The sequence below is a fragment of the Dunckerocampus dactyliophorus genome, chromosome 17 (assembly GCF_027744805.1).
Source record: "Dunckerocampus dactyliophorus isolate RoL2022-P2 chromosome 17, RoL_Ddac_1.1, whole genome shotgun sequence".
Lineage (NCBI taxonomy): Eukaryota > Metazoa > Chordata > Actinopteri > Syngnathiformes > Syngnathidae > Dunckerocampus > Dunckerocampus dactyliophorus.
The window spans coordinates 13,807,762-13,834,753 of NC_072835.1; the positions used below are offsets into that span (position 1 = coordinate 13,807,762).

Sequence of the window (26,992 nt, forward strand, 5' to 3'; positions counted from 1 at the left end):
AATTAAAGCGCGCCTGAGTGGACCGTCATCCTGTGCGAGCTTTTGCAGGACCCTCCGTCCTTCCTCGCTTGCACCATCTGAACTGCACTATAATGTCCATAGCCAAGTTCCAGGCGGAGTGGGAAGAACTCGATGAGGAATATCAGCAATTGCAAGTAAGAGCAATAACGTGAAATGATTCTTCGGTCGGGTTTTAAAGTCGCTTCGTCGTCGCGGTTAATGACACTGACAGTGGAATCACCGTAGCCTCCTGCTTACCCGGCATTCTCATTCTTATCATCACAATCAACCTAAGCGCAATGATTAGCAACTTTTAGGGAAGTTTGAACCAAAATCATATCAGAAATTGGCTTCATGTATCACCGGATGTTTATCCACTTCACGATGTATTTGCCTGGCTGACGTTAGCGGCAGGTTCCCCGTACAGCTAGTGTGTTTTGCGGTTGCACCGGCTAACCACGCCGTGCAGTATTTCTTGCATTCTGTTACAGTATTTATTCTTATTTGGATGTCACATTTTATACGAATTTTGTCGCCACTGTTGAACACAGAAGGAAATTATTCCATGGTCTTTGTATGCATCATAGCAGCTCACGTTAGCTAGCGAGTTGAAAACACTTTCTAAGCTAACCACACAAAAACAATGCTCATCGTTCTTAAAGGCGCTTTTGTTGCACTGTGGCACCGTTGTTCCTCTTGCTCGTATTAGATGTGACAATACGGTCAACATCTTAAATCTAGAGCTGACCCGTGGGGAAATGTGATGGCTTAACTGTCCAGGGATAGCTCATTTATAGGGAGCCACAGTAGGTACGCCTACAAGAACTATATCCAGTGTAAACGATAACGCTCCCTCTCCATGGACACTATCACATTTGTATCAAATTAAGACAAAGAACGTGGATTCATCTTTTTTTATGGTTGTCATGTCTTCTGTGTTCACATCTATAGGAAACTCACAAACTATACAGGCAGAAACTGGAAGAGCTGACCAACCTTCAGACGACATGCAGCAACGCCATCAGCAAACAGAGGAAATGTCTCAAAGACCTTCGCGGCAGCTTGACCAAGTATGAATACTTTTGTTTACACCCCATGTTGTGTTCTAGTCAGCATTCACATTTGGATAGCTGGAAGCTCATTAGTTTATTCTTGTGTCAAAGATGTGCACGAGTCTGCGATGAGAACCTGATGCACGTCATAACAGACATCCAAACTCAAATCAAAGAGAAAGAGAATGTGTTCTTCGACATGGAAGCCTATTTACCAAAGAAAAATGGGTCAGTACCTTTTAACTCGGACCTCTTAAACTGCTGTCACATGCAAAATCAATCATGCTACTGGCCAGCTTCTGCATCTAAATGGGACATAATGTATTAAAATCCCAAAACAACAAATTCTAACCTGATGTCATGAGAGTGTGACCCAGATTCAGTTCACACAGGGTATTGAAACTGGATCAGATCCGCAAGAAACTTGGTTTGATGTTACATAGTGGCATCTTTTGTCTGAGTAAACACATTGTAAATTTAGTTGTAATTTTATGTGATTTGACAATATGACTTTAGTGTGTTTTGCCCATAGTATATAAAAAAATACAGAATTGTTTGGATTATTTTGTATTATGGTTTTGATTATTTTTAGTATTCAAATTGGAAAAAGTTTGGACCAAAGAGATGTACAATATAGTCCATGCAAATCTAAATGATGAAATCCTTTGCAGAATCCCTTTAATGAATATACATATTTTTTCAAATAAAAAATGGGTGTTTTTTATTATTTTTTTATGAATTAAAATCATATGCATTCATGTAAAAATTCGCACATTAAATAAAAAAAAATCTTTATGCTATATAATTCTTTATACTTCACCATTGTAAGAATAAATTATAAGAACAATTTTTAATAGAATTACCTTTTTTTTGGACTTTTTAAAATTTTTTTGGAGATGGTGTATTTTTTTAATTTAATAGATTTAATACATTATTATTACGGATTATTTTTCAGATTTTTTTTTGTTTTTCTTTTCATATAACAAATTATGTTCATATTGAATTATATTTAAAAAAATATTTTATATATTTGACATTTCTTGTGCCTGGAATAATTTTATATTTTTTTAAATGAATCAAAAGTGTGTATTCTTACTAAAAATAATGAGATCATCCTCTGAAGACAGCCTAACCATTGTTTAAAAATTAAGGGTGGTATATCACAACAGCAGTAAACAGGAAATTGCACTTGCAAAAAAAGTTTTATTCTATCTTCCAGGCTGTACCTGAACCTAGTACTGGGCAACGTGAACGTGACCCTTCTCAGCAACCAGGCCAAGTATGAACTTCCTTCATCTCCTTGACTTTCTGTCCTCATCATCATCCTCCTCTTCTTCTTGTCGTGTTTATTATGATCCACACAGGTTCGCCTACAAGGACGAGTATGAGAAGTTCAAGCTGTACATGACCATCATCCTCATGTTTGGCGCCATCACCTGCCTCTTCTTCCTCAACTGTCGGTGAGGCAACATCACCACCACCTCCGCTGTCTCAGATGTGTACAACATTCTTATTCATGTTGTTATTTAGCGTGACGGATGAAATCTTCAACTTCTTGCTGGTGTGGTATTATTGCACATTAACCATAAGGGAAAGCATCCTCATGACCAATGGCTCCAGGTGAGTAGAACGTTATACACTGGATCCACATGTAACCCACTTGTAACTTGTCCTGTGTTTGTTTCAGGATTAAAGGGTGGTGGGTCTCTCACCATTATGTGTCCACCTTCCTGTCCGGTGTGATGCTCACCTGGTGAGTGTGTTATCAATACAGTGGAATCGCCAGAGCTAAAAAAAGTCACAAATTCTGAATTCAAGATAAATTTTTGCCACACCTATCTCTAAATAAAATATATATTTCAAATATAATATAATATAATAAATTTTTTTTTAATTGAAAAAATGCGATATAATGAGGGAGCGATATTCAAACCGCGATATAGCGAGGAACGACTGTAATTCTGTTTGCATTATTTCCTGTAGGGAAAATAAATCCAAATGTCTGTCCTGGATGTTTTCCATCGTAAGAGATTCCACTGCAGTATTATTAGAACCGACTGCAAATTTTAAGATCTTCTATGCTCCTTGCATGATTTTTAATTGAATCATTCTTGCAGGCCAGAGGGACCCATGTATCAGATGTTCCGAAGTCAGTTTCTTGCCTTCTCCATCTATCAGAGTAAGTCACAAGTTGATTTTTTTTGTTATATCCTCTCACGGGACAATACTATTAAAAGTAAACTTGATATACGTTAGAGTAGCAGTAGAAATCACAACACAACCATTATTGTCTAAACAGCTGACAACACAAGTGAGTACACCTCACTTTACACCTGTATTTAGTGTGACCGCCATTGCCTGTTGCCATGTTGGAATTCATGTTCTGCAGCACTCATGCAGTCCCTGACTATGATGTTACCACCACGCTTACCTGTAGTCAAGACACAATTATGTTGGTATTCACTTGTGTTGGAATTCCCGTTTCCCCTCAATGACCTGCAGCTCTCCCAGTGCCGGCAGCAGACAGTGACGCTACCACCGGCGTGCCTGACTGTAGGCAATACACAATGATCTTGCTACTCGCTTGTGTTGCCAGGTATTTAGGCAAAAATGGTCATGTGTTGAGTCATTTTCCGTAGAAAGTACATTTATACTTTTATACAAGCTGTACACTGACTATTCTAAAGTATATCCGCGTTTCAGTTCAAAAGTATTGTCCCTTGAGAAGATATCCTGTAGTACAAATGGTTGCTGAAGTGTGAGCGTTGTACTTTCGTGTGATACTGTACTTCAGTCAGCTCTTAGTGTGACAAGTTAACACACCAAGCAGGGGTTAGAGCAGGTCATGTCCTCCATCACTCGAGGCAAGAACTTGCTTTACATAACAGCAAAACTTTGTGTTGAAAATCAAGCATGCCAGCACACAAAGTGCCTTGCTCATATTTGATGCATGGAGGCGTACGGAGTCGTTAAGTGGGGTTTGTTCAGATGTGGACTTTCTAATGTCTCCAGGTTTTGTCCAGTTCCTCCAGTATTACTATCAAAGTGGCTGCCTGTACAGGCTGCGAGCTTTAGGGGAGAGAAATCAGCTGGACCTCACAGTGGGTGAGTGGTCAAAGTTGGGAAGGAAAACAACAACAAAAAAAGTAGTGTAAAAGGTTCCAGACACTACATCAACACTAATGATTCCTTGCAGAGGGATTCCAGTCCTGGATGTGGAGAGGCCTTACGTTTCTTTTGCCATTCCTCTTTTTTGGCCATGTAAGTCAACACTGTATCTACTTACGGAAAATAAACCACCAACCTAATTCAAAGTGACACCTTTTTCTTTCAGTTTTGGCAGCTGTATAATTCGGTAACCCTGTTTCGCTTGGCGGGACATGAGGACTGCAAGGAGTGGCAGGTAAGTATCGATTTACATACAATGCTTGTCAGATCCTTTATACAGTGAAGCCCTCTGCTGTTTTGAAGGACCTATTGCAAAAATACCAGTTAAAGAGCTTTTATGATGAGTGTGATGCTATTTTTAGGAACCTGCTGTAAAAACATTAAGCAATGTTCCTCAATATACTGTAACAGGAGCAATCTGCCTATTTTAAGGATCTACTGCAAAAATGTTAAAGATCCTCCATACAACAGTAGCAGCACTCTGCTGTTTTTACGAACCTGCTGCAAAAGGAGCTTGGAAAAAAATTGCAAAAAAGGAACCAACTGCAAAAATGCTAATCAGTGATCCTCTGGCAGATGTGATACTCAATATGACTGGATTTATATTTTAGTAATCTGATACAAAAATGTTAGTCCAAGACCCTCTATATCACAGGAACGCTCTGCTGTTCTTGTCTTGCAGGTATTTATGCTGGCACTGACCTTTCTCGTCCTGTTCCTGGGAAACTTCCTCACAACGTTAAAGGTGGTCCACCAAAAAGTACAGAAGAACCAGGAAAATGTGACAAAAAGTGACTGAAAGACTTGATCAGATTTGGGGTTTTTTTGGAGGACAAGGACCAATCTTGCACATCCATCGATGACTCTGGAGAAAGTGCAGTTCTCTTCTCTCAGGTGTTGGTAGCAGCATCCGGCCGACTGTGCAATGGTTTTTGTCCATGCTGTTGCTGTCGTCCCTCAGATGTCCACTTTGCTGCTGGATCCTGTATGAAAACAAAATGGAAGGACTTTTAGTGCGTCAATGTGCTATTACAATTATATGCAACGCAAAGAGGGTGTCAAGTCAACTGTACATCAGCAGGTCTTTGCCTTTGACCACCTGAAAGTCTTGTCATGCAGCTTCATACTTCTGTGAAGTAGTTCCCATGTCATGTGTCTGTTTCACAAGTGTCTAGGTCTGACTCTATTAGAAGTACTCCTCCGTAGAATGCACAGGGCTCAGGCAGGGACCGTCCTCAAATGTTCACCATTAGTCACATGCACATGTAGTTTTATCATGGTAAGAGATGAGCATCATGTCTAGTTGTATTTTATACAGTAGTCCTAAAAGGCAGAAACACTTGAATTTGTTGAAAGGGACATGTCCTATCATGTAATGTCATGTTGCACAAATGTTTTAGGATCGAAATGCTACTTGTTGGCGTCAGTACTGTACTTCAACACTGTCATGTAGAACGAACGGAGGGGAAAAATGGGATGATTCCAAGCCACAAATTAAATATTTGTATTAACTTAAAAGGCAAACGTTTAATTTCTGAAATTTAACTGTCTTGCTGATGAGGGAATTCATCCATCCATCCATTTTCTATATCGCTTCTCCTCATTAGGGTCGTGGGGGTATGCTGGAGCCTATCCCAGCTGACTTTGGGCAACAGGCAGGGTACACCCTGGACTGGTCGTGAGGGAATTCAGATATTTATAATTAAAAATAAAAATTAATCATGTAAATATTAAAAAAAAAAACGTAAATATACATACATAAAAAATGTAAAGTATACTACTAAATGCAACAGAATTCCCAATGGCTGTAAATAGAATTTAAATGCCTCTGCACACCATAGCGCTAAATCAGGTTTATAACACTAGTGGGCGCTGCTGCCCAAGATTACTACTGTACTGCACTCCTCTTCGCTGGAAAACTATAGGAAGTAGCACAAATAGTTTCACCCAAAATCGATTCATACACTGGCCAAATTTTGAATCAGTGAATTTTTATTTGTTAAATTATCTTTTATCTTAAAGGGTCACAATCTATTTTAATTATTTTTGAAAAACTGAAAAAAATTGCCATACCGTTTCTTAATACAAGCATATTTAATGTACAAATTTTATAATTCAATAGAATGCTCTTTGCTGCAAAATAGTTTTTCCCCTCAAAATTGTGTGATAAATTAAGGGATCTTAATCAGGTCTTAAAATGAAGTAGCAAATATTCATTACAACTTTTTTTCTCTCAAACTTCTATTTGGCCACTTTTTTGTAATTTTTAGGAGTTAAAAAAAATAGACATCCACCAAATAAAAATTAACTCAATATTTGGCCTTGTTTGTATAATATAAATCTGCTCATAGCAAAAAAAAAAATCCACTTTGTTTTTTTTTTTAAAAAAAATAGAAAAGGCAATGAATGAAAAATGACTAAATATTTACGTTTTTTCGCAAAGTGCATATGAAAACCCTTCATGTATCTTGAGTCAACAGGAGGTGTGCTGCCACTTTGACTGACAGGCAGCGAGGCCCTCTTAACGTCATAAAATGGCACATTTCCTCTTCCTCTTAAAGTTCATGTGTTTGCGCTGGAACGCCAAAGCCTTTTTGGCGGCCTCCCTGAAGACGTCTTCCACGTTCTCCTGATATTTGGCCGAGCACTCGAGGTAGAGTTCGGCTTTCATCCCCTGCTGGGTGGCCAGGCCCTGCAATCCCAAAGACACTGATGAGATTAATCAAGGGGAGGTGGAGATAAGCTTGTTGGAGTGAAAGCGGCTTGAATGTCCTAGTGGGTCAGCCTACTTCTTCCTCCTCTTCCTGCTTATCAAAATAACGATGTCTTACCTGTGTGTAAGTGATTGGAGATTGATTTATGGCCTTCAGCCTCCTGATGGACTCTTTGTCCTTCCTGAGGTCAGTCTTGCAGCCTATTAGGATGACTGGAATGTTGGGACAGAAGTGCTTCACCTCTGGGTTCCACTGGATAAAAAAAAAAAAAGAAAAGACAATGCATCATAACACACAGAATCCTGAGGAATTGAGCAGTGGAATAAAGTCAGTGAATATTAAAGTCATATAATCTGCTATAAGGGAATTTGTAAAGGAACAGGTATATACTGTATTAGTATACCACATTATTGACTTAGTTAAACCCAATGATAGGGCTAAATTCCTTTAAAATAAATTTTTCGGCTTCTAAAATGTGAGGTCACCATTTTTATAATGCCTTTTTTGTCATTTCTTGAAATGTTTCTTTGTGCTAATTGAACTTCGGACATTTTGTGAAGATAAATCACAGGCAAACATCCAAGGTTGTGGTGTTCGGATTTAAAATCTCCCCACAGAAAATAGTGGAAAAAGAACTCATCTTTTCCTGGGTCAAGCAATCACCATGATAAAAACCTTTATTTAGCTGTACAGGCAATGTTTTCAATATTTCAGCAATCACACAAGTGTAAAAATAGGTTAATATCGAGACAAAAACCAGTTATGCACCCGGTCTTACCTTTAACGAGGCATGACAAAGGCAAGGTGCGCTGCAAATGCACCTTACACATGCTCATTTTTCATTCTTACTTGTCACACAAGTGTAAAAAAGTAGTCACCTGTAAATTGTAAAAACTGTTTTGTGGGACTTTTTGTGACTAGAGTTGTTGCAGTGTGTCCTTAAACAAAACACGCCTGTCACATAGAAGAGCTTTGAGTGCTTCTGTTTTAATGTATGACTATATTACCGATTTGGTCAGATAAAGGCGTGTTTGAAGGTGTGACAGGAGTGAAGGGAGCAATGCCCCTGTGTGACCCCCCCCCAAAGAACATTTTAGTAGAATAGCCCTGGTATAGAATGTACAGTATAGATATAAGTCAATCAAGTGGTCTTGATAAACATAATACGGACATAAATAGTAGCAGTACTGTATTTCTGACAGGAATAAATACAGTAGAACAAAATCTCTCACAACAAAAACGGACATTTCTCACACTAAGCAGGTCTGAAAGGAGGAAGTGGCTGACCAATACTGTTCTCCTGTTCTCTCTGCACGAGGTCAGAGTCCGCACAAAAAGCAAAGAACCATGAGTTAATCATAACTGAAAGAACGCAAGGCGCTCTCCATTTGAAGACCTGAAATTCCAATGTTTTGAGAAAAAAAAAAAAAAGTACACTTCTTTGTTGAGGCATTCCTAAGAGGGCACGTTTTGCGATTGCCATCTATTTTGTACCTTTATGGTGACATTATCAAAACTGGTGGGGTTGGTCACGTCGAAGCAGACCAAAATCAGGTGGGCTTCCTGGTAGGAGAGTGGCCGCAGCCTGTCGTAATCCTCCTGTCCTGAAAGACAAAACAGGAGATCTGATTAAAAAGTATGCGTGGATTGTAAACAGCAGTAGATAGCTTTGAAAGCAGCAAATGGAGATAGAATGTGTTGTGTTGTATGTGTGTAAAGTTAGGGCATATTCACATAAAACCACATCCTGGCTTCCTAACTTCCTTTTTTAGGCTGATGTAAGGCACAAAGCTGCAATTTATACCGACTGACAACTTTTAGGTAAAGGATTAGGAGGCGTATTGGCGATTCACATAGTTATGCATCAAAAATGTCTGTGCGTGATGACAATAACACTAATTCATATTAATAATAATGTCTACTTTTACAAAAGTGCAAAAAAAATCACCATGAAATGACTATAAAGTACACTGTACTCCTATTTATTGTACTGTACAAAATGGATGCAGCCTGTGTTTTTTGTACAAAAAACTGTATTTTCTATTGGTCTCTTTAAGAGTTTCACATAGAACAGCAAGTACTTATGGAAACAGAATGCCCTGTGTGTGTGTGTGTGTGTGTGTGTGTGTGTGTGGGAGGGGGGGGGGGGTGTAAAAATACAGCATAATTAGTTAAAGGTGAGTTTAATGTTTAAAATGAGGACATGACTGTTGAAAAGTTGGATTAACAATGGCAACTTTTCCAATATATGTTGTATTAATGTAGTGCGATGGAATTTCTGTACCAATTTCTGACAACTGCAAAAGTCTTACTTCCAAGGTTGGGTTCCATAGGAAATAATGGACGTTGAAATAATCTGTTCCAGGGTCATAGTGTGGCCATGATAAATCATTTGACTGGAATTTTTAAGTAACATTTTGGCATTGTTAACTGTCATACAAGTGTAAAAAGAAGCTGACCACCTGTAAAAGGTAAAAACAACAAAATACACAACGTAAAAAGCAAATGGCATTAACAAAAGCTGGGGCACTGCATTGCTTTTATTTTATTTTTTTTAAGTGAGTCAGTTCCCTTCCGGTGTATATTCTTCTCGTACCTTTATTCGCATAATAGCCCTTGCTGTGTTGGTAAAATAAGGTAAGAAAAAGCAAGAAAAAGCCCGTTAACAGAGCTTTTCTTATGTCATTTCTACGTCTTTCTCACGTCACAGTGGTTGTCTTAGGTTTTGTGCATCTTCAGTTGGGCTTTTCCTGAAGACTTTGGTCAGAGTGCATTTAGAGATTCAAATATAAACCATCCTCTTTATGTCTGTATGCGCAACTGACGATCTTGCGTTACACAGCCATGGATTTCATACACATTTCTGACAACTGCAACACTCTTATTGTAAAAGATGTGTAAAGAACCGAATATAAACTGATATTTGCACAAATACAGCTTAAAGTGGCAGTACTCTGCACATATACTGGACAAGCTATTTTTGTTAAATATAAGGATACATGGATTCTCCACAAGTATTGGGATAATTCAGCTTAGCAATAAATGCAATTATCATATTTTGCAAGTGTTTCCCATGACGCCAACACTGACGTTTCATTTCCTGTAAGACACACACAGCAGCTTGACTGCTTCTATTTTGTAGGAATACACTAAAATGTCCAACATGAGGGCTTACCTGCTGTGTCGTACAGGTTGAGCTTTACTTCTTTCCCTCTAAGAACCACAGAGGTGGAGTATTTTTCAAACACTGTCGGGGCATATTTCTGTTTCAAACACAGGAGAGATATGTTATCACTCAGTTTTGTCCTGAATAATGACACTTGGGCCTAATGATTAAGTGATGATGTTATTAATGATCTTGACCTTACCTCTGGAAAATAATCTTTAGCATACACCATCAGGAGAGACGTTTTCCCGCAGCCTCCATCGCCCACAATGACAATTTTTAGTTCCTCTCCTTGCTTGGAGGTATGACTACCTGATTCTTTCTGTGTCATCCTGCTTCCAAACAAGCAAAACTTTACTCCCTCCACAGTTCAATGAGGTGCATGGTATAGGAAGCCTGATCAGTTTGGGAGGTCCATGATTATTTACATACTACCCACATCTTTTTACCTCTCTCTGTGTTCACCACTTCCTGTTCCTGTCACACTGAAAGCCTGACACCCTTCACATTTCTTCTTGCCCCGTATGCTCGCGTTTAGCATCTCTGGTTATGAATAGCACCAACGGCTGCACCCACTTCCTTTATTTTGTGTGTCATTTAATGGGTGGGACCTTAAATGTGCAGTACTGCCTCCGTTTGTCCTGGTAATCACACTTTAAGGCTGAATGCCAGCTCCCGAATGTGGACAATATAGCAGGGTATCCAAAACTTGCTGTTATCAATGTTAAAATTTTTAGAAACTTGTTTTATAAACACACACATATATATATATATATATATATATATACACACACACATATACACATACATATACAGTCATGGAAAAAAACATTAAAGACCACCCTTGTTTCTTCGGTTTATTGATCCATTTTAATGCCTGGTACAACTAAAGGCACATTTAAACAAATATGGCTCCTAAGAGTTAAATTTAAGGGCTGATATCTAGCAACTTCCATGGTTTTCTTGATAATAACCAAAATCACTTCAGTTCTTACATGAATGGTTATAGCATTGTACTGCCAAAAAAATTGCACTCTTATGACCTATTTTTGTTGTCATTGTTATTTGTCCATTAAAATTAACAAGAAACTGAAGAAACATGGGTGGTCTCATCATTTTTTCCATGACTGTGTGTGTGTGTGTGTATCATTAGACTTCAAAGGACATTAATTTGATTTGACTGTTTAGTATAAATACAACCAACTTTGTAGATCATAAATTGGCTCATTAGTATTTGTGATTACATTGAAGTCTAGCATTGTATGCAAACCTGCGATGATTAGTGGTGTATTATATATATATATATATATATATATATATATATATACATACACACATATACACATGTAGATAAACATGCTTACCCCCATCACTGATCTCTACTTGACAGAGAAGATAATGAGGCTTAAATAACGTGTCTGCATCTGGACATTGTGATTTTACAAATGGAGTCCTTTTAGGCTTACACAAGCACAGGGGTGTCCAAAATGTACCCTGGGGGCCATTTGCGGCCTGGCCTCAGCTCATATAAAAAAATACAATCAAACAAAAAAATTAACAAAACCAAGAAAAATGGAAAAAGACCAGCAATTTTACAAGAATAAAGTAAAAATATTAGAATAAAGTCGTAATATAAAAAAGGTTTAACATTACGACAAAAATAATTATGAGCATAATGTCATAATAGTATTAGGGGGAAAATGCAATTTTCATAATTTTTTCAATATTAGTAACAAAAAGAATTAAGTTGCAATTTTGGGGGGAAAAAGCTGTGACATTACAGGAATAAATTCAAAATAGTATGGGAATAAAATGCAAAACGGCAAAAATGGCCAGTGGAGAAAAAGTAATAATACACTGTCACCTAGAAGACAAAGCTGAGATGCAGGCTGTTTTTTATAGCATCGCTACATGGGTTGGTTTACAAAATGTAAAATATCAAAGTGGCCCAGGATACGTTGGTTTTACTGTATGTGGCCCTGGCTGGGAAAAGTTTGGAAACCCCTGCACTCGTAATGATTTTAAAGTAAATAAAGGATTTTTGAGAGGTTTTTTTTGGTAGTTGTGCTCAGTTATTTTGGCAAGCTGTCGCTTTAAGGGAACACAAAAGACCAGCAATGTTTTTATCATATTTTTTTGGGGGGGGGGAGACAGGATTCAGAGTCAAGTAATGGCGTTTATGCTGAGGCACTAATTAAATTCATGTGCAGATAAGTGGCAACATAAATGAATTCTCATCAAAGTCTATTTACAGTAAGTAGGCTGTTAGGTAAAAGTGACATTTGATATTCAGCAACAGTTTCCACACATGAAGCCGCATGAAGCCGTTACAACTAGTATGTTTAATAAAAAATATATACATGCACAAAGAGAACGAAATAGATGAAAAAAATGAATACAGTACCATCAGTCTGTACAGGGTTCTTCAATAGCGGCGACTGTAGGCTATAATAAAGATTAATTATAACCTTTAAGGCAAACAGCATATGTAAAATTCCTTATCGATTGGTATTTTGACAGTAGTAGTCGATATACAAAGAATAGAAAACATTTTTGTCAAATCGTCTACAAAGCAGCTTTTGTTCACCATGCAGTACAATCCACTATGGAACATTCCAGAATGGCAGCAACACTAACGGGCGGGTTTTTAAGGCCTGTGCATACACTAACTACTCAATTTACACCACTTTTTGTGTGTAATAAAATGTTCACCTTGGTTACACACGCTTCTTCGTAGTTGTGTGTCCATGACAGATGAAGCTGTGGGGGAAGGGTGTTCCAAGCTAAGTGGAATGACAGCATCGTGACTTTCTAATCGAGGAATGCTCGCCCCGGGCGGCCGAAAATAAACACGACTAGCAAGAAAAACAGGCCTTGACACTCGCTTATAAAAGTGAGCTCAGTGTGCCACACAACAAGACACACCTAAACAGCAAAACATTTGTCTTTTACTAAAAAAAAAAAAAAAAAAAGACTGTTACTATGGCCTCTAGCAACATTTGGCACGCAGTGTAATTTTCCAGTCAACAGCCAGGTTATTGTGCGTGCACTTCCCATGACCTTATATGGCAATGTGAAGGGGGTGCTGCCATGGCAACCCCCGCCAGATCTCGGATTACCGCCTTTGCCTTTGGGAGAGTGAACCCCAGCCGCCGCCATCTTTGTTTCTTTCATCCACACGTTGAGGCGTCAGTTCTTCGTCAATTCAACTCTTAAATGTACATCCATTCCGGATATAGTTACACCTCTCTCGACAGGGTGTAAAAACGCCTCGCATTGACTGTGGAAACGTCGAGAATATCCCCCTCCCCCTCGTTGTCGCCGAAGTGGTCTCGAATGAGCGAAAGAGAGAGAGAGAGAGAGAGAGACCTCACCCAGTTTGTTATGGCGCAGCAACACTTATTTGAAGCTCTGTCCTTTGTGTGTGTGACGAGAAGCCATTTTGAGAGCCTGCTGAACTCTTTTAAAAACCTACACGCCACCCCATGGCTTTTGGACCAAAAAGGGGTGGAAAACAGAATAGTCCCAAGATTTCTCCCCCTCACCCCCATAAGACTCAGGTTTAAAGGCTTGGATTACATATTTTTGAATACCAGCTGTAAGTTATCAATACAATATTGATTAAAATGTTTTTAACATAAATGTAAACACAATTGACAAGTGTCCTCTATTAGAATGCCTACATGTACAATAGATAAAGACAAGTGAGTGGTAAAGTGTAAAAAAAAAAAAAAAGATTTACCTTTGCAAATAACATTTCCTTGTAGTTGTAACTGTGGTGAATCTTAGTGAGATTGGTCGATGTTAGTTGACTGTTATCCTGTCTTCAAGGGAGAGAGATGCTTTGCATATTGCCCCAAAAACAGATGATGGTTGAAGATGCATTACTCGCTGACTGGGAGGTAATGGAACGCACTCATTATTGTTTATGCAGGAGCTTCATCTTTTGTGCTATTAATGGATTCCTTTCTTTTTGCAGGATGACCTTTCCCCATCCCTCATTAATGACATTATTAGAGGATCCCAAAGATGGAAGCTGGAATCCTGTCGCCTCTGCATTTCAAGGCCTGTTTTTACTGCATTTCACCAAAGGTGCTGAGGTAAATATTTAGTTGTTGTCCCTTCTTGTGTCCTCTTTGGCTTTGGACGGTTTCTACTTCTGCAGGTAGCTGCCCCCCACACCGAGTTAGACCTGTTTGGGAAATTAAAGATGACCTTGATCCAAGGTCACGTCGACTGCAATTTGGTTCTTTAAATGGCAAACCAAATTCTCCACCCACAGCTGTTCTCTCTCAAAAATCCATCACCTTTCTGTTATGGGAGAAAATGTTTAAAGCCATTAATCAAAGCATCAAATGCAAGGAATATAAGGAGGGTATTTTTAAATTTAAAAATAGGCCACCAATGTATATTGTATTCATAAGAACATGGAATAAAGTTGGATGCTACAATAAAAAAAGACATTTGGGATAGCTCAGTTGATACATTGACAAAAAAATAGTTTAATAATCAACAACTGCATGCTGCAAAGATTATTATAGAAGAGTTGGACTTACTCATTGCTACTCATACAAGGCCCATTGGTGCAAAACTGACTTAAACATTTACAAACTGTGTTTTTACCCCTCTCTTCCCAAAAGAGCTGTTTATTCACAATATTTTCACTTCTTTTTTCTCTTTTCAAATAGTATTATATGGGTGTGCCCGTGACCAAGTTAAGACAAAGATGGATTCCAGGCAGAGGAAAAAAGGCTCAAAATGTCACAGGGTAATTACATCCAGCACATTCCCTCTCTCTCTCTCTCTTCCTTCTTCTCAAATCCTTTCAAAGGAGCAATCATAAGGTTTATCATAGTCCGTGAGAGGTTGAGGAAATCAAGTGTAAGATCCCTTTTTTTGAGACAAAGGAAACCCAGCTAGGCCCATTAAGTCCCCCTGTTTTTAAGCAGGAAAATGGCTGCCGAGAGCTTTCAAGGCCCCCCTCTCTCTCTGCTCTGTTGAAGGACTCCTGAGCCGTGCCTCTAATAGCAAACCGCTCATCTGGTGCTGCACTCTGATTGGCTACGCCAGGCTGCCGCTGTTAACCAGCCAATTGCCCGAGCACTGCAAAAAACAGCAAGCAATGTCAAAGAAAGGGGGAAAAAACATCGTCTGTTCAAAAACCAACAACAAAAAACAGCATTTAAAGAAAACAGTATCAACACGGCGTCAGATGACGATTTAATCCCCTTTGAAGCTACGATCTGTGGAAAAAATGCACAGTTATGTTTGTTTATCTGCTTTAAGTTGATTTTAATGGTGCCGGCTCAAAAATATTAAAAGACATACCCGCGTTGCCATTGTTTGGAAATAGTTTAGTAGCACAAGTAGTGTTGCCAAATGCGGCATTAATGCATTGGTTCGTCAGTTACCTAAACGCCAGTGGCAGATTCGACACGCTACATCGTCGAGCAGTTAAACGAGAAGTATAATTTCCTTAAGTCAGTTACATGTATTTAACCGGGTCATTGTAGGGGTGAGAATAGTTTAACACGGGATGGTGTTGTATTAAATAAGAAGGCGACAAGGAAGTTTGTGGCGAAAGTGCGGCTGAGCGTTCGACATGGGCAAAGCCTAGCGGTGTATTGTGGGAGAGACAGAAGCTACACACATACACACACAATATGTGCTGGCTCTCGCCGAAAAAGCAAGCATTATTCCTCAAGATAAATCATGTAATCTAAGCGGCGGAAAGGTGAAGGTGATTTCTTTATCAATTCAAGACAAAAATCCCCTCGATCGGACCAGCCATGTCCAAGCCGGGGGAGCGAAACAAATTGCACGAAGACCATGGCAGAAAGCAGAGTTCAAGTAAGCTTTTTCCCCCTCTTCCCTCTCTCGTCAATTGTCCGTCGTGATGGTGTTACATTGTCGCTTAAAGTCTTGCACGTTTGTGTGGAAGTGTCGAGGAAGGGGGTCACTGGTGTCGGTGGTGGTAACGGGACCGTGTTGAGTTAGCGCTGCCTCACGTTAGCTTGCTTCCCCCCCACCGTTTTGCTTGATCGCTCGCCTGTCCTTTCCAGCGCTGGCCAACGGCACCGACAGTCACCCGGTGTGCGGCTCGGCGGAGAAGCGGAGTCACCACTGGAGAAGTTACAAGTTGATAATCGACCCGGCGCTCAAGAAGGGCTCGCACAAGGTCTACCGCTACGATGGACACACGTTCAGCATGCCCGTAAGTGCAACCCGAGTCGGCGACCTCCATGATGGGGCCACGGTGTGTCTGTATAGTGTTGTGGGTTCACGCAATGTTCTTCCTGCTTTGTTTACGTGTGTAACAGCAAAGTGTGTGCATGCCTTGCCTCCTCCACAGAACCCGGGGATACCACCGGTGGACGTCGTACGAGACCCAAGAATCGGACGTCTTTGGACCAAGTATAAAGAAACTGACTTGCCTGTGCCCAAATTTAAGGTATATTGACAGTGTGTGACAAGTGTGTGTGTGAGCTGGGGTGTCATAAGTTTCAAAGTTCTGGACACATTCTGCTTTGCTCATCTTCAGGATTTCTTGGAAAGCTTTTTCTCAAAATGCATGCTGTAAACCAAGTTTTAAGTGTGGCTTCCCCACAGAGAATATAACGCCCAGTAAATCTGATATTTTGTGGAGTCTTCTGCTCACCCCAGTAATGATAGCTACAGATCCTCTAAATGACAGGAGTGTTATGCTGTTTTTCAGGACCTCTGCAAAAAAACAACAACCCAAAAACACTTGTCAAAGAACCTCTATATGACATGAGCACCCTGCTGCTTAAAAGGACCTACTGCAGAAAAATTAGTCAAAGATCTTAATGACAAGAGCACTGTGCTGTTTTTAAGGAACTGCTGAAGAGATGCTACTCAAAAGATTCTCACAAAGCCAGTAATGTTCTGTTGTTACTGATGACCTACATTAAAAGACATCTTTATGACAGGAGTGTCCTGCTTTTTTAAGTGACCTACTGTAAAAACACTAGTCAAAGATCCTCTATGTGAAAAACAGATTTTCTGTTTTGTTGATTTTTTAGCTCGCCCCCTGTTTACTCTATTTCGGTAGGAACTATGAATCAATTCTTTTTGCTTTTGACATAACTGATGTGAGCTGAGGAGGTTTGAAAATTAATTTTTCCGAAGTCCCGCACTTTAGCCTACTGGTTTTGCCACGACTCCCACACCCTTAAGCACTCTTCTTTCTTTTTAAACTCTTCCCCCAAGATCGACGAGTGCTACATCGGCCCCGTGCCTCCAAAGGAGGTGACGTTTGCCCGTCTGAACGACAACATCAGGGAGGGCTTCCTCACCGACATGTGCAAGAAGTTCGGGGACATCGAGGAGGTGGAGATCCTCTACAACCCCAAGAACAAGAAGCACCTGGGCATTGCTAAAGTGGTCTTTGAGAGCGTCAAAGCCGCTAAGGTGGCCGTGCAGTCGCTGCACAACACGTCCGTGATGGGGAATATCATTCATGTGGAGCTTGACCCCAAAGGTAAACACCTGAGTGATGCCCTCCATACTTTTATTTTGCAGCGTATGAAAAGCTGTTTTATTTCAGGCAACATCTGTCAGGTCGTTATCTCCATTGCTTGGGAACCTAATTGAATTTCATTGAATTGTAATCCCTGCTCCCATAAGCCCACTGCTGAGGGTGCCCTCTACTCCCAGTGTGCCTAATTTCAGCCATATAAACAAACACTTAAAACGACCTGTCAGAATCCTCCCCCCTGTAGATCCACTCACTTTAACGTAGGTGCTACAATTGTTGTCAGTTAATATTTGCAAAACAAACATTGGTAAGCAACACCATTGTACTACAAAAATCAATGTGAGCACTGTCCCATTACTAAAAGTTCTTTCTTCCATAGATTTTTGGGTTTGTGTTGAGCTACAAATGAGCATTCCCTGTTGTTTGAACAATGCCAGATTATCTCCCAACAATGGCCTCTTTATAAATTTGCAGTCAAATCCCTTTCTGTTTGCTATTCCTCAGGTGAGAATCGCCTTAGGTACTTCCAGCTCCTGATGAATGGCAGCTACACTCCGCGGACTCTGCCTGTCGGCACGGAGGAAGCACGGGAAGTCTCTCCTCGTAGCCTGGCTGAAGCCTTACTGGTAAATGGGGTAAAAAAAAATGTCCAATAGGATGAATTGCTGAGCTCAGCAGACTTACTTATCCCGAGATGTCTTTCTTTTTTATCAGTGAACACAGGTGGTGGAGGGAGAAGGGTTCTCATTTGCCTCTCCCTTAAGGAATTGCATCTCAAAAGGGCTTTGAAATATGCACTTTGGCCTTGTAGGGTGACCCCCCCCCCTCCCCCATTCGCACCCCCCGTGCCCAGATACTTCCATCCACTAGTTAATTTTTTACCACTGCCAAGGCATGTTTGCTTTTTGTGCAACTTTTTGTTGCATCAAAATAGGTATTTTAAAAATATTCCTCTTACATCTAATTGACAGTCTACACATTGATGATCTTTCTTCTAATGGTCCTCATAGAACACCTGATGCACAGATGCCTTGTCAAATCTGGTAATTTGTTATGTATGTATCCACAAAAAATCTGTTCTTCATTGATTCTGCATTTTTATTGATGTTTGAATATTAACTGAGAAGGCATGAGGTTAAAATCGATTGTGTATTACTGCCAGCAATAACTGTACGCCATAATCGCGGTTGGGTTTATTTTCAGTACAGTAAGGGAACAAAGCGCAAAACATAGGACTGGACTGGACTGCTATTTATTCAATGCCCCGAGAATGCCATGACCTGTGACCTGGATGAATACGAATATTCACAGGCAACATACAACTGCTTAGATTTTGTGTACACAGCTTTAATGGTTTTAAAAAGAAAAACATAAAAAAACTGCAACCTTTCTAGCAGCTGCTTTCATCTTATCCACTTGTCTTTGTCCGATTTACATATTTAACCGGTGCACCCAAACAGGAGACTTTTAACGGCAGAAGAGGGTTTTCGAGGTCTGGTTTCTCCTTGGCAAGGCCTGGCTGCATTGTATTTGTTTACGGTGTAGACACGGGACTATATTGTAAGGCAGTAACACTTCCTATTCCTTACTTAATGTAGCCATGGGAACTCGGAACACAATGCTCCGTCATGAAAAATCTGATGACAAATACATGTACTCTTACGCCCATATTTGACCCGTTCCTGCTTTTTTATTGGTCCAAATATCTCCTCTAATCCTGGCTTTTTTTTGTCCACCCTTGAGGCATACGAGCCAATCCGCAGGTTATCTGAAAGCGGCTTGTCTGCAGTGTCAGGACCGGTGCCGCCCAGCAGTAGCAGTTCCACCACACCGCTGTCCCTGGAGACAGGCTACTCTAGCCTAAGGCAGGACACGCCCCAGTCCCAGGGGACCCCACGCCAGGCAGGCACGCCCTTCTCTCAAGACTCCAGCTACTCCAGTCGTCAGTCCACGCCCGCGTACCAGTCCAGCCGGGCAGAGAGTTCCGGAGGCTACAAGTCCCGGAGACACGAGAGCAAGTTCCAGGATGCGTACAACCGCAGACCCGAGAGGCCTCAGTATCGTAGCAACATGTATCGGAGTACGTCATCTGAACAAGCGCCCTTTAAACAGCAGCATCTCACTCCTCCGGAACCACCGCCAACGACCCCCTCTTTCACCTACACAGCACCTCCCCCTGCTACCCCAAACTTTAAGTCAGCTTTCTCGCCCTACCAGGCTCCCTTGCCACCAGCTTTCCCAGCATCGGAACCTACGTTTCATCACCCAGCCCAAAGGGAGGGTGAGTACCACCGACCCCCACAGCCGCCCCTGGTAGCTCCTACTGACTTTCTGCCCGTTAAGGATAGACCGGAAACGCCTCCCATCCCAGAGCCCCCGCCCGAACCTGGACCCCAACCAACCACGCCACCTCCTCAAACACCCGAGCACTGCCCCTCTCCCGGTTCCCCGGCCCCGGATCCAGAGCGCAATAGCCTGGACTCCCGTATTGAGATGCTCCTCAAGGAGAAAAGGACTAAACTGCTGCCCTTCCTGGCGGAGCAAGTCTCGGACACTGAGGTGCGAATGGAGGGAAGTCCCATTTCTTCCTCGTCCTCACAGCTCTCCCCCATTCCCCCATACACCGGTGGGACGCAAAACTCCCGTCCCTGTAGCACAGGCTTGGAGGATATCAGTCCGACCCCGCTGCCGGATTCGGACGAGGACGAGCCGATCCTTGGGACTGCCTCGCTGGTCAAGAGAATCGTCTCTCCTGTCCGCGAGAAGATTAGCAACAGTGAGGTGAAAGACGAAAATCCTCGGAGCCACTCGGAAACTGACAAAATGGACACGGTAAGACATCTTTACACAACATTCACCAAACACTTCACAGACATGGTAATGCTCTGTTTTGACTGATGCAGACAGAGAGACATTGATGAACACTATGTTTGGTACTGTGGTTTGCAGTGCAGTGGATGCAGAGGGTCTCTTTCATCTATTTTGTCCATTGAAGATGCTAAAAGCAATCAATATGAATGCTAAGCTGTCTGAACAAAATATATTAGCCTTGAGTTGCAGGTGACAAAGCAACTTAGAGTAATAGCTAATAATATACCTAATTAATAATGAATTAATTGCCCTGGGCCACACTTTAGACACCCCTGATGTAGTACAAGCCTAACCACACTAATGCACCTCATGTGGCAAATGAGTATATTCCCATGAAATATTGTTAACATCGGAAGATACCTGGCAGTTTAAAGCCCGTAAAGTCCAAAAAAACACCTCTTCAGGAGATATTAACAGGTTTGCAATGTTTCACTACCAGGACATAGGAAGTAAGGTGTGGTTTCAAGTGCTTGTAGTAAACTTTCCCTTTTCATTTCACTCCTTTCTTCAATCTTGTAAAGGAATCTTGGGTATCACAGGAAGAAAAAAAACAAGATGTTTAGCGTCTTAAATGTGGCGTGTCAGTTTAAATGTGTTTGAGTAAATGTCACAAAGGAGTTTTGTCCTCCTGGGTTTCTGCACGCTTCACTTATGTGCAACTGAGGAATGAAATACTATTTTTGTTTCCTGTTTCGCTTGCAGAGGAAAGCACAAATTTGGCTGTTGGCCCCATTCAGTGCCATACTTCCTGTCCCTGCCTGAGCCTGACAGTCAGGATTGGCCGCCGCGTGTGTTCTCACATTTCAGTTATTACAAGGCAAACATAATTTGTGTAACGACGCCACCCCTGCGTCAAGACAACTCCTGCTTCTAATGCGGCGGTTCTAACTGTGGAACCTTTTTTAAGGTTACAGCTCTTGCATCAGTGGCTTGTCTGCTTCAGTTCATAGTTTGTCTAAGCAAACAGTTTGCTTGACCGAAGACACGGGTCACTCGTGTTGGACAATGCCAGCATAGGACGCGTGCCCATTTTGGTGGTGTTTTGAATGAGCAACAGGTGCTTCACTTTCATTGACATCTCACATTCAAGATTGTGAACGGAACAGAAAATGGTGACATACCTCTTCCCCTTTGCATACTCTTCATCTCGTGCCCTCTCCAACTCTCAAAATAGCACATTTAGCCCTGAGAGCATTAAAGTTTTTTTTTCTATGTGACACCCTCTTGCAAGTCTTTGACCTGACATCTTTGCAGAGGTCTTGTATCAGTGACCATACCATCAAAGAGTGCTTGGCGTTGCCTCAGTGAGAATAATGTTGAAGCACATGACATTTTTTTCTGCAACACATAAAAACGCTCAATGTTTCATAATGTTTTCCACAAAGGAAACAAAGTCCTAGAGTCCTAGTGGAGAGCAGCAACAAAGTCATGGCAGTGCCAGAAGATCATAGCACTTATTATTAAATGCAGAGTCAGCTCTAATGGCAACATTGATGCCGCTTCCAGGCACTTGGGGCATATCTGCATGCCTTCAGGTTTAAACCAGGTGTGTCCAAGCAGTTTTTACTGAGAGCCACATAGTGAAAAATCAAAGGACACAGGGGCCTTTTTGTTTTTAATTTTGTAAAGAGGCTAAAATCGTAGATACACTAAGACGGGGGTTGGCAACCTTGAGCATCAAATTGAAACCCACAAAACATGTGAGGAGCCACACCTGTTGCCATTTGTCAATTAGTCATGTTTCTTAAGCCCAATAAAAGTGTTGTAACACATCGATTTGTGCCAGTTCCAGTACCACTCTAAATGGCGCTTTAGTTGCCATTGTTCATTTGTGTGACCAAGAAAGCTAACAAAAAATAATGGACCAGCATCATGGTTTCACACCAAGGTGACTTGCCAGAAAACACTGCCCCAAGCACTTTGGCGGAGACTTGCATGGCACATGCTCATCTCCGATGCATGACAGCATCAGAAGAGATGTCGTAGTGACTAGACAGACTCATTAACCAGGTGGAACCACAGCAGAAGGATAAAAGAGCCTCGGATTGCAGACTCCGTGCTATGAAGTTATGTTTAAAGATAGCGTGCAAGTGATATTACATTACGTTACATTGTGCCTTTGTGCTTTTTTCTTGTTTAATTGTAGTTTAAAAAAAAAAAAAGCTTCTGGCCACACTTTGTACACCCCTGTTTTAAAGGGAACTCTGGTGCATTTGCTCTGCTGGTACGATTTGTTTGGTGACGTGTGAACATGATCATCCAAACCCCGGTTTACTTGATCTCAAATTTGAATGCCAAGCAGATCAAAGACGCAGACCAGGTTTAAAATGACAGCAAAAAGTATTGTAGAAATGACAAATACGTAAGAAAAAATGCACTGCTGTGTCTCTGGGCCTCTGGCGCTCTTTAAAAGTATATTTTAGAAGCTTTAGGTGAAAATTTAAAAAAGGCAACACACCGGTGTGCACCACTCAACATTTTATTTTATATTATTTAAAATCCGGACCAAAGTATGGAACCACATGTGTGAACTAGGCCTTAAACAAATAATTGACAGATGTTTCTTACAAGTATATACTGTACATGCATCTGAGCACCACCTAGTGGACAGCATAATGTTCTGCCTGCAGCAAGACACCTTGTAAAAATGTCTCGCTCAAGAGAGATAACTGCTCTACCCTTGTCGCACAGAGTCATCAGTCGTCGGGAGAAGACATGGAGATCTCAGACGACGAGATGCCCGGCACTCCAATCACCAGTGGCGATTGTAGCAAAGGCATTGTCGTAAACTCCGCCGTGTCCCCCCTCCAGACCCTAGCCCTCCATCCCCCCGGGTTTCCCCACCTCGCCCACCAGGCCGGCTTCGCCATCCCACATCACCACCTTGCTCCCCACTCGGCTGTGCCGGGGCACCACCTCGCCGCTCATCCTGGCGTACACCCGCACATGCTGCCACATATGGCTCACTACCCGCCAAGCATGATTCCGCTGGTGCAAATGGAATTAATGAGCTGTTTGCGGTGGGAACAGTGGAGTACAGTCCCCATGTCCTTTCAGATGCAGCAGCAGATGTTGAGTCGCATGGCTCAGACGCGTGGCCCTTATCCCTATCCACATTTTCTGGATAGCGCTGTGTCCGGGCCATTTGCGGGACCCTATCCGCATTTGTCCATGGGGACTGCGCATGGTGCAGCAGGGGCTCCCGGACAGCAGTGGCAGCATCACAGTATGCCTAAGTTCAACCCAACTGTCCCTCCTCCTGGGTATGAAACTAAAAAGGAGGATCCCCACAAGGCCACTATCGACGGTGTCCTTCAGGTCATTGTCAAAGAACTGAAGGCTATCATGAAGAGGGACCTCAACCGTAAAATGGTGGAGGTGGTCGCTTTCAGAGCCTTTGATGAATGGTGGGAGAAGAAGGAACGCTCAGCAAAGGTAAGGACTTCTTGTTACGTTACACTAACCTTGATTTGGGAATGTACAAAATGCTTTTAGTAACATGCCGATTTGTGTGTCTGTAGCTTTAATTCTAATGATCTGTGTTTGTCAACACCTGTCTGTGACTGTATGTGGCTCCAAGAAGCGTGATTGTGCTCTTTATTCACTTTTTACATGTACAGTCTAACTCTGCACTTGTCCAACGTAATCCCACATCACATTTTGCATAATAAGGGACTGTTAATTAACATTCATTCCTGTGATACAAGTGTAAAAATAAATAAACCACTGTTAATGTTAAAAGCAATAAAACATGACGTGTTTTCCCAGGCGTCCTTGACTCCAATCAAAGGTGCTGAGGGGAAAGAAGAAGAAAGACCTAAGCCTAAAGAGACGATAGGTTCAAGCCTGCTCGAGAACTGGAACAAGGGCGAGGGGCTTGGCTACGAGGGAATGGGCCTGGGAATTGGTTTGCGAGGAGCCATCCGGTTGCCGTCCTTCAAGGTCAGTCCTCAGTCGAAGGAGTTTTGTTATTCCGACCATGGCCACGGTTTTTGGTGTTCACCATTCACATGCTGCGTGCAGGTCAAAAGGAAGGACCCACCTGAGGCCATCACTGCGGGGGAAAACAAACGGGCGCGACCCTCCACTCCAGTGGAAGACGAGCTGGAGGATGAAGGTAAAAGCCCCCACTTCTCGTCAGTGTTGATACTCGCTGCTCGTCCACTGCTGGTCGTATTTTCACTGTTCATCTCCGTTAGACCGGGAGCGAGACCCGGCGGAGCTCCCCTTAGACGACACCAAAATGGGCGGCGATAGTATCTCGGCCAAACGGAGACACTCGCGCCCACTGGAGCTGGACAGCGAGGGCGAGGAGGAAGTGGACACCTCTGGGAAAGAGGAGGAGTCACTTGGCGACAGAGAAGAGGAGCCCGATGAAAGAGAGCCCGCTGACCGGCTGTCGCCAAGCAAAGTAAGCCCCCTTCTAATGACGGCAGCTGCTGGTATGCCCGACATGTTTGTGAAATTTTCTTGCCTAATGTTTTGTTTTTGCAGAGCGGCGAGGAGGGGGGCGGTAGAGAATCATCCAGTGGGAGTGCATCGTCAGACTCCTCAGATGATGGTACTTTATTAACCAAATGCCAAACCTGTCCAGACATCTTCTAGAATTGCCGTCTGTAATTTCTCGTCTTTTTACTTTGTCTCTCAGAGTCCGCAAATTTAGCGTCCTCCATACTAGCATAGCTGTGTGAGCTATAGTGCTAACATTAGTCTCAACATCATGCTAGGTTAGCCTAATGCTCAAACTTACAGCTCCCACGGTTTTTATTTTTAAGATGTGTAGCGAAGCCTCTTTTTAATGTGTGTATTTTTTATAAAGCTGTGGCATCTTTTAATCTCACACAGAGTCCACAAGTTCATCCTCCAAAAGCAGCTCAGACTCCTCGTCGGAGAGCTCAGAGTCTTCGGAGTATGAGTTGAGTTCAGAAGAAGAGGACTCTGAGGTGGAAGTCGAAGATGAGGATGATGGCAAAGTGTCCAAGAGCTCCTCGTCTTCGTCGTCTTCTTCGTCCTCGTCCTCTGATCAAGAAGAAGGGGAGGCAGACTCCAAGCCGCCTAGTCCTCCTGCGGAGGCAACCACAAACTCTATGGAGGAGCTAAGACCTCCAAGACATGAGGAAGAGGTACCAGAGAACGTGAAGCCACCTTCACCTAAAGGTGTTCCAGGTAGGTGTCTCCTCCTAAATTGGAAATTATTTTGATAGAGGTTTTGATGTTATTCAATAAAACCGTTTTGTTTTTAGTCCTAAAGGAAGCCATCAGTGGAGTTTGTCCAGTGAAGTCAGAACCTCAGGAGAACTTACGGCCACTCACGCCAACAGGTGGCCTGCTTGACATCAACCAGGAGAGCAAACCCAAAGGTAAAGCAGAGCCTCAGGAAATTGCCCCCCAGCTGGGCCGTTTAGCCCCCTCCCACCTTGATTCCAAAACAGCCACACCTAGATCCACCTCTGCCTCTTTAATGCACCTCCCTCTCCCGCCTCACCCGACAGTAGAAGGTCGCTCCCTCCTCCACCCGCCTTCCGCTCCTCTGCCAGACTTCCCTCAGCGAGCTCGGCTCCCCACGGACGAGGACATTCCCCGAACGCCTGGCAGGGACCTGATGGACAGGGCCAGGAGTCTGGGCAAGTCTCAGAGCACGGACACAGTGCCCAACACCCCAGGTAGTGACGCCCCGCTGACGGGGAGCAGCCTGATGCTCAGCTCCCCTCACATTCCTGGTAGTCCCTTTTCCTACCCTGCACAGTCTCCTGTCCTTAGCGCTGGAGTCCCTCGCACTCCTGGTAGAGACTTAACCTTCACCCCTGTCTTCCCCGACCCCTCAGCACTTCCCCTTAATCGGAAGATTTCCTCTGACAGCCTGGACGATAGGCCTCCGTTTAAGGAGCCGCCCATCAGCCTGTTACCTAACCAAGCCTCATCAACAGGTACCGAGCCTGAAGGCAGCCTATCAGAAGAGCTTCCCGTCGGCTTCACAGGGGAGGATTCCGATGTTTTCGACTGCATCTCCTCTAAGCGTAAACCTGGACGACCCAAAGGCAAAAAGATCCCTGCCGTCTCGGTCTCAGCAGCTGATGAGTCTTTGGAGCTGTCGCCTGAATTGACATCTTTAGCCGACAACGCGCACATCCGAGACCTTGCCATGCAGAAGATGTCCTCCAAGTCTCCAGATCGCCCCAGTCCAGACTTGAGGGCAGGGGAACGTAAGACAGTGCTGCCTGAGGCTGAAGACGGATTCCTCTCCTACGAAGACGACACTCCCGTGCCCATAAAGCCCGCTCGGAGGGCACGGCGCAACTGGGAGGAGCTGTTGCTCGACAGCCTGTCACCCGTCACCACGCCACCGCGGTCGTATTTCTCGCGACGCAGCGACTTTGAGGAGATGACCATCTTGTACGACATCTGGAACGAAGGCATTGACGAGGAGGACGTACGGCTGCTGCAGGTCACTTACGACAAGATGCTGCAACAGGATAACGGCAACGACTGGCTCAACGACACGCTCTGGGTCAACCATCCTCAT

The 26,992-nt window shown here is 42.7% G+C and overlaps 3 protein-coding genes across 15 annotated transcripts in view; 2 read left to right on the forward strand and 1 right to left on the reverse strand.

Annotated features, from left to right (window-relative positions):
• Positions 1-6,598, forward strand: tmem120b (transmembrane protein 120B). Its single transcript, XM_054758076.1, has 12 exons — positions 1-155; positions 952-1,070; positions 1,164-1,280; positions 2,272-2,331; positions 2,417-2,512; positions 2,583-2,672; positions 2,740-2,805; positions 3,170-3,231; positions 4,065-4,157; positions 4,249-4,313; positions 4,387-4,455; positions 4,903-6,598. Exons 1-12 carry the CDS (start codon positions 93-95, stop codon positions 5,017-5,019), a joined length of 1,017 nt encoding a protein of 338 aa, XP_054614051.1. The 5' UTR covers positions 1-92; the 3' UTR covers positions 5,020-6,598.
• Positions 2,074-15,213, reverse strand: rhof (ras homolog family member F). 7 transcript variants are annotated; one of them, XM_054758083.1, is made up of 7 exons: positions 14,657-15,213; positions 13,843-14,411; positions 10,303-10,432; positions 10,110-10,197; positions 8,429-8,538; positions 7,052-7,186; positions 2,074-6,912 (listed from the first exon to the last, which is right to left on the reverse strand). In XM_054758083.1, the coding sequence occupies exons 3-7, from the start codon at positions 10,429-10,431 to the stop codon at positions 6,748-6,750; spliced, it is 627 nt and encodes a 208-aa protein (XP_054614058.1). In that variant the 5' UTR covers position 10,432; positions 13,843-14,411; positions 14,657-15,213; the 3' UTR covers positions 2,074-6,747. The 7 variants fall into 7 exon arrangements, 6 of the variants coding, with proteins under 6 accessions (XP_054614058.1, XP_054614059.1, XP_054614056.1 ...); XM_054758084.1 differs by lacking the exons at positions 13,843-14,411; positions 14,657-15,213 and adding exons at positions 12,505-12,545; positions 12,813-13,832; XM_054758081.1 differs by having other exon boundaries at positions 13,843-15,213.
• Positions 13,350-26,992, forward strand: part of setd1ba (SET domain containing 1B, histone lysine methyltransferase a) — an 18,017-nt gene continuing 4,374 nt past the window's right edge. Inside the window, exons 1-17 of one of the 7 annotated variants that reach the window (XM_054758067.1) lie at positions 13,350-13,698; positions 13,932-14,002; positions 14,080-14,192; positions 14,789-14,868; positions 15,863-15,950; positions 16,163-16,314; positions 16,453-16,551; positions 17,331-17,601; positions 18,103-18,224; positions 19,342-20,430; positions 23,161-23,904; positions 24,238-24,411; positions 24,493-24,586; positions 24,669-24,880; positions 24,964-25,030; positions 25,315-25,635; positions 25,713-26,989. In XM_054758067.1, the coding sequence (XP_054614042.1) occupies positions 13,980-14,002; positions 14,080-14,192; positions 14,789-14,868; positions 15,863-15,950; positions 16,163-16,314; positions 16,453-16,551; positions 17,331-17,601; positions 18,103-18,224; positions 19,342-20,430; positions 23,161-23,904; positions 24,238-24,411; positions 24,493-24,586; positions 24,669-24,880; positions 24,964-25,030; positions 25,315-25,635; positions 25,713-26,989 (4,926 nt within the window). In that variant the 5' untranslated portion in view covers positions 13,350-13,698; positions 13,932-13,979. Of the gene's footprint in view, positions 13,699-13,931; positions 14,003-14,079; positions 14,201-14,788; positions 14,869-15,862; positions 15,951-16,162; positions 16,315-16,452; positions 16,552-17,330; positions 17,602-18,102; positions 18,225-19,341; positions 20,431-23,160; positions 23,905-24,237; positions 24,412-24,492; positions 24,587-24,668; positions 24,881-24,963; positions 25,031-25,314; positions 25,636-25,712; positions 26,990-26,992 lie in introns of those variants that run through there. The other 6 variants (XM_054758070.1, XM_054758071.1, XM_054758069.1 and 3 more) reach the window with 6 other exon arrangements.